The sequence below is a fragment of the Podarcis melisellensis genome (assembly GCF_964234715.1).
Source record: "Podarcis melisellensis genome assembly, chromosome: 8".
Lineage (NCBI taxonomy): Eukaryota > Metazoa > Chordata > Lepidosauria > Squamata > Lacertidae > Podarcis > Podarcis melisellensis.
The window spans coordinates 81,266,917-81,273,980 of record NC_138540.1 but is presented as its reverse complement, the minus strand read 5'-3'; the positions used below and the strand labels follow the sequence as shown (position 1 = coordinate 81,273,980).

At 47.2% G+C, this 7,064-nt stretch overlaps 1 protein-coding gene across 1 annotated transcript in view; it reads left to right on the top strand.

Moving 5' to 3' along the window:
• Positions 1-7,064, top strand: part of CEACAM19 (CEA cell adhesion molecule 19) — a gene marked incomplete at its 5' end in the record, with an annotated part of 29,334 nt that overhangs the window by 14,926 nt on the left and 7,344 nt on the right. The window contains 2 exons of the mRNA XM_081921741.1: positions 2,542-2,913; positions 6,531-6,720. Of these exons, the coding sequence (XP_081777867.1) occupies positions 2,542-2,913; positions 6,531-6,720 (562 nt within the window). The remainder of the gene's footprint in view (positions 1-2,541; positions 2,914-6,530; positions 6,721-7,064) is intronic.

The window sequence follows — 7,064 nt, the reverse complement described above, 5'->3', positions numbered from 1 at the left end:
GGGGGCATGTAGGGTTGCCAACTGACCAGAAAACACCTGGCCCAGCCTGCTCTTCTGCTTTTAAGGAATTTTTTTTTGAAACATATTAAAATTATTGGGGGATGGTTGCCTGCCAAGTGTTCCAGATCAAACTATTGTTCAAGGGGACATCTATGGTAACACTTTGAAAGGTTTCTTAACTTAATTCTATTTATTGTAACAAGCTGCTCTGGAGGGTAAGACTCGAACCAATGGCTTCAAGGAGATTCTGACTAAACAGCAGGAAGAAGTTTCTGGGAGGAAGAGGCATTCAACAGTGGAACAGACTCCCTCAGGAGATGGTGGATTCCCTTTCCTTGGAGATATTTTTAAATGGCCATCGGTCATGGATGCTTTAGTTGAGACTCCTGCATTGCAGAGGGCTGGACTAGATGACCCTTGGGGTCCCTTCAAACTCTGCAATTTTAGATTCTAACATAAAGAAGCTGGCAGCTCTATTAACAAGTGGAATGTTGAGGGTGCTTCTGTTCCCTGGCCTGGAGGTGATACAAAAGGAGGGGACACTTTTGCCTGTTTTCAGTTCTGCATGTTAAGCTGCCATTAAAGGCAGAAGAGCAGGGTCAGTTTAAAAAGTTGGCAATTCCGATTTATAGAGTTTGGGAGTGTCGTAGGGAATCGGTCAGTGCTGAACAGGGTGGAGTCCAACAACGTACGGCTGGCCAATGAGTCCTCATCGCTGGCGCATGTGGATTCATGGGCGATGGTGCCATCCGGGCAGAATTTGGGGGCACACAGCAAAATTAGTGGGAGGGCCTCCCCAGATTCAGCAAGTCCCAAAGTAGGGACATGGGTGGCTCTTTGGGTTAAACCACAGAGCCTAGGACTTGCCGATCAGAAGGTCGGCGGTTCGAATCCCTGCGACGGCGTGAGCTCCTATTGCTCCTGCCAAACTAGCAGTTTGAAAGCACGTCAAAGTGCAAGTAGATAAATAGGTACTGCTCCAGCGGGAAGGTAAACAGCATTTCCGTGCGCTGCTCTGGTTCACCAGAAGTGGCTTAGTCATGCTGGCCACATGACCTGGAAGCTGTACGCCGGCTCCCTCGGCCAATAAAAACGAGATGAGCGCCGCAACCCCAGAGTCGGCCACGACTGGACCTCATGGTCAGGGGTCCCTTTACCTTTACCTTACCACTGTAAGTGAAAAAAATATATGAGGACCCCCCAACACCCTGTAAAACCATTATCCCTGGTATTACCTGTATTGCAGGGGGTTAGACTAAATGACTCTGGAGGTCCCTTCCAATTCTACGATTCTACCTAATTCAGCCTTTGCAAACCTGGGGCTGATAGGAGCCACCCAAAACGCCTAAATGGTGCCAGATTGGCAAAATCCTGACCTAATTTTACTGTGGTCAGTAGGCCAAACTTCTGACCACACAGCAGCAGGGGCTAGCTGAGAAGTTGGCAACTGCAGAATGTAGGAAGCTGTCTTAGATGCCAGACTAGTATTGTCTACACTGGGTGGCAGCAGCGCTCTAAGGGTTTCCACCTGAAGGTCCCTTTCATTTGGAGAAGCTGAGAATTGTCCTGGGCCTTCTGCACTCAAAGCAGCTGCTCTGCCACTGAGCTTCGCCCCTTTCCCCTAGCGTCAGGGTTCTGCACATCCGCGAGTTCCTGCTGGGCTGGGAATTGCTGGCAGTGAACTGGTTCAAAGCTCGTTTGAATCTGTAGTGTGTAGACTAGGGTTGTAACTTTTTGACTCCCCCCCCCCAAAAAAGCCATTTCCTGTAGCAAAATGAACTTTTGCTTAGACACGCTGGAAAAGGGAAATGAAAAGTAAATCGCTGTAAAAGTTGGAATCTATTTCTCCTGTATTATAATACAGTCATACCTCGGGTTACAGACACTTCAAGTTGCGTTTTTTTGGGTTGAGGACTGCTGAAACCTGGAAGTACCGGAACGGGTTACTTCTGGGTTTCGGCAGTCACACATGCGCAGAAGCACTAAATTGCACTTTGTGCATGTGCAGAAGCGATGAACTGCAACCCGCGCATGCACAGACACGGCGCTACGGGTTGCGAACATGCATCCTGCAAGGATCATGTACTCAACCCGAGCGTCCACTGTACATGCTATGCCTATTATACAGCTACTTATACAAAAACTGATTTATTGATTTTGGGGGTGGCCTTTCCTCAAAAGAAATGACCGTTCGTTCCTTTGCTTCTAGGCAAAAGTTCATCTAGCTAAGCATGAGGCTGTAAAAAAAAGGTTAGAACCTTAGTGTAGACTAGGCGTGGCCAAACTTGGCCCTCCAGCTGTTTTGGGACTACAACTCCCATCATCCCTAGCTAACAGGACTGGTGGTCAGGGATGATGGGATTTGTTGTTCCAAAACAGCTGGAGGGCCAAATTTGGCCATGCCTGGTGTAGACATCTGCTGAGCCAGGTGAGCGAGGGGGGGGTCAACTTTCAGACCAGTAGGATGCAGGTGATGATGGAGGATGCTGCGAGTACCTGCGACCACCTACCCTGACCCTCCCTCCCTCTCGTCTCACGCAGCCTGCCTCGTGGGCTTGTGGGCTCCCCTGAGCCAAGCTACCATTGGCAGCGTCTCGGTCGTGTCCATCCCGGAGACCCCCATCGAGGGTCAGAACGTCACATTTGCCGTGGTCAACGTGACGGGCACCATTCGCCAGATCGACTGGTACCGAGGCGTGGCGACCGACGGCTCGACCCGGCTCTTCAGTTACTTCCCTGGGAACGGCAACCCGCAACGGAACGGGGTGCAACATACTGGAAGGGAATTCGGCTTCCCCAACGGGTCCCTCCTCATCACCAGGGTCAGGCCCAACGACAGCAAGGTCTACACCGTGATGCTTCTGATGCGGCCCAAAGGCTCTCTCAAAGGGTCCATCGAGCTACATCTGGCACGTGAGTGTTTGGGTCTCTCCCGCTCCCAATCTCATCGCCTCCCCCTGTTTCCTGTCTCCGTGGCTCAGGGCTGCAGCACGGAAATGTCCATTCCGGCCGGTGTTGAGAGTTTGCCAATGCTTAGCTCTAGAGATCCTCTTTTTTATTAACCCCAACAGCTAAACAATTCTGCAACATTTCAAATTGAGCAACCAGTCTTTCCAGCTACGACTTCCACCTCCCTCCGTGGTCCCCCTAAAATTTCTGTTTATACCTTCACTTTATCACAAAAGGAAAACAAAAAGTTTACCCCCACTCAAATCCTGTTTGCGTTTTAATATATTTACACTTAGTTGTTTGTTTTTTTAAAGCATTCTGCAAACAGAATACTCTTCTGGGGTCTTTAAAAATTGTGGACAGAAGGAATTTTGACTTTTCTCTTCCACAAAAAGAAGTTGTGTCATCTGGACGTTCCTTCCGGATCTCCCGTTTATTGTTTGCCTGTATAACTTGGGAAGCTGGAGATGGAACGAGGAGATACTGGGCTGCTTGCTCCTGTTACATAACCCAACTCAAAGCGCAATTAGCGTTATATAACCACCCACCTCTTCCTTGTACGCAACTGTCAAACGGGGGCGTCAGATGACTGTAGCTGAGTGGTAGGAACCCGGAGAGTTCAGTATTGCCACAATGCCAAACTGGCGCATCGATTAGATCAGGGTTTGCCAGACTTGGGCCTCCAAGCTGTTTTGGGACTACAATTCCCATCATCCCAAGCTAGTAAATTGCTGTAAAAGTTGGAATCTATTTCTCCTGTATATATGCTATGCCTATTATACAGTTACTTATACAAAAACTGATTTATTGATTTTGGGGGTGGCCTTTTCTCAAAAGAAATGACCGTTCGTTCCTTTGCTTCTAGGCAAAAGTTCATCTAATTAAGCTACAGGAGCATGAGGCTGTAAAAAAAAGTTAGAACCTTAGTGTAGTCCAGGCATGGCCAAACCTGGCCCTCCAGCTGTTTTGGGACTACAACTCCCATCATCCCTAGCTAGCAGGACTGGTGGTCAGGGATGATGGGAAATGTAGTCCAAAAAAGAGCTGGAGGCCCAAGTTTGGGAAACCCTGGGTTAGATCAATCAAAGCAAAGATATTTAATGGGCTACAGAGGTACCCTGTATTGTCTTGTATTGGGTGTTGCCAAACTACAACTCCCATCAGTGCCAACAAGCACGGCCAATAGGCAGGAGAGATGGGAGTTGTAGTTGATCAACATCTGGTGAGCCAAATGTTCCACACACCTGGTTTCAGTTGCCGGCAGAAGTGCACAGATTGAAGAATAATAATAATAATTTATTATTTATACCCCGCCCATCTGGCTGGGCCTCCCCAGCCAATCTGGGCGGCTTCCAACACAATATTAAAATACAGTAATACATCAAACATTAAAAGCTTCCCTAAACAGAGCTGCCTTCAGATGTCTTCTAAAAGTCTGGTAGTTGTTGTTCTCTTTGACATCTAGTGGGAGGGCGTTCCACAGGGCGGGCGCCACTACCGAGAAGGCCCTCTGCCTGGTTCCCTGTAACTTGGCTTCTCGCAATGAGGGAACCGCCAGAAAGCCCTCAGTGCTGGACCTCAGTGTCCAGGTAGAACGATGGGGGTGGAGACGCTCCTTCAGGTATACTGGACCGAGGCTGTTTAGGGCTTTGAAGGTCAGCACCAACACTTTGAATTGTGCTCTGAAACGTACTGGGAGCCAATGTAGGTCTTTCAAGGCCGGTGATAAGTGGTCTCGGTGGCCGCTCCCAGTCACCGGCCACTCCAAGTCACTCATTTTATCAGCTGATGGGCTGAAATGCAGTTGAGGGTTCAACCAACAGGGGGACCCAAGGCATGTCCACTCCAAGGCTAGCCCCATTCAGTTCAGTGGGATTTACTCCTAGGATAATGTGTATATGAGTGATGGGGAAATCTGGGCCTTCCAGATGGGCTATTGGCCATGCTTGCTGGGGCTGGTGGGAGTTCACGAGGCCGTCTTAATGGTGGGATTTGCAGGCAGTTGCCGTACATCGAGTCAGACCATTGGTCTATCGAGCTCAGTATCGTCTACTAGGAATGGAGGAGAAACTGAAATCAGTCTGCATTAAAAGATGAACCTAGCAAATTATCGCTTTCCAGAAGAATACAGGCACACCGAAACACAGCCATCCTTTGCAATCCACCCTTATCTGAATTTTGCGAATGGAGGAACAAGACTAGGATAAAAGGTGCGACAAAATACACACCTTGGTGAAAATAATGTACGGAAAGGCATTATTCTGTGTGAAATTGTTCTGAAAAAATCTGTACATTAGGCAAAAATAACATACACAAGGGTGTTTTGGGAGAAATTTGTGCTAAATGCCTGACGAATTTTCGTGAAGGCCTTTTCTTCTTCTGGTTGCAAACTGGTGAGGGCGTGTGGAGAACAGAATTTAAGACTTGCTGAGGGTGGGGAATGAGAAATTAAAACCAAAGGATTTGTCCATCCCTCTAGCCGACACTAAACAGCAGTTAGCTCTCCAGGGTTGTAGGAAGAGAGTCTCTCCCAGCCGTACCAGGAGATCCTGGGGTTAAAACCTGAGGCCTTCTGCATGGAAGCTGGATTGATTGATTGATTAAGTAATTGTATTTCCTTGCTGTTTTTTATTCAAACGAATCTCAACCAATAAATAACCATAATATAATAAAACATAATACCACATTGCAAATACAGCATATATCATAATTAACAAATTATCAACAAAACAGTTGCAATCTATATAAAAAGACTTAACAAAACAGCCACTAAAAAATAAGCTAAACTTCACAATTATGAAAAGTCATGTGATTAACACATAATGCAGTGTTTAGAATCTATGTTGTTGTTGTTTAGTCGTTTAGTCATGTCCGACTCTTCGTGACCCCCTGGACCAGAGCACGCCAGGCACTCCTGTCTTCCACTGCCTCCCGCAGTTTAATCAAACTCATGCTGGTAGCTTCGAGAACATTGTCCAACCATCTTGTCCTCTGTCGTCCCATTCTCCTTGTGCCCTCCATCTTTCCCAACACCAGGGTCTTTTCCAGGGAGTCTTCTCTTCTCATGAGGTGGCCAAAGTCTTGGAGTCTCAGCTTCAGGATCTGTCCTTCCAGTGAGCACTCAGGGCTGATTTCCCTGAATCTATAAAACAATATTAAAAAATTGTCAAAATAGCAATTAAAATATAAGCTGAGCACTAAGTTCACTTTTTAAATTTTTTTTATTGCAAAATTTTATTTGCAAACAAACACATAGGCACAAAACAAAATTCATATTACACTAAGTTCATTCGCACAACCTCTGCACCCCCATGCTTCTGCCACTGAGCTACAGCCCTTGTCTAAAGGGCACCATCATCTACGCTGCTGTTTGAGGTTCAGGTGCCTGCCCCCTTTTGTGTCTGCTGCACCCCCACTAGGCGGCTCACGGTTCTACTGGCCCTACCTCGTAGGGTCGTTGTGGAGAGCTGTGAGGACCAAACTATTTCCCGTCTCAAGCATTTGCTTGCTCCCTCGGTCACTCAGTGGGACGCCCGCGCCCGATTCTGGGTACTAACACCCGTGTTCGGTCTCTTTCCTAGGCTCAACGACTACCACCCCACCTCCTACGACTCCCACCACAGAGCCGCCTCCTGCAAAGGAGCTCACCAAACCTCCTTTGATGCTGGGCTGGATTGTCGCTGGAGTCGTGGTTGGCATCCTGCTTTCGGGGGCTGTCGGGGCTGTCCTGGTCTACCGCTTCGTCTTACAAAAGGCGGACCCAGGCACGGGGTAAGGGGGAACAAGGGCTGTGTGTCTGGAGGGGTCATGAAGGTAGACCACTGAATTGTAGAGTTTGGATGAGACCATGGGAGTCATGTAGTCCAAACTCCTGCAATGCAGAAATCTATATCTATCTATCTCTATCTATCTATCTATCTATCTATCTATCTATCTATCTATCTCTATCTATCTATCTATCTATCTATCTATCTATCTATCTATCATCTATCATCTATCTATCTATCTATCTATCTATCTATCTATCTATCTATCTATCTATCTATCATCTATCTATCTATCTATCTATCTATCTATCTATCTATCTATCATCTATCTATCTATCATCTATCTAT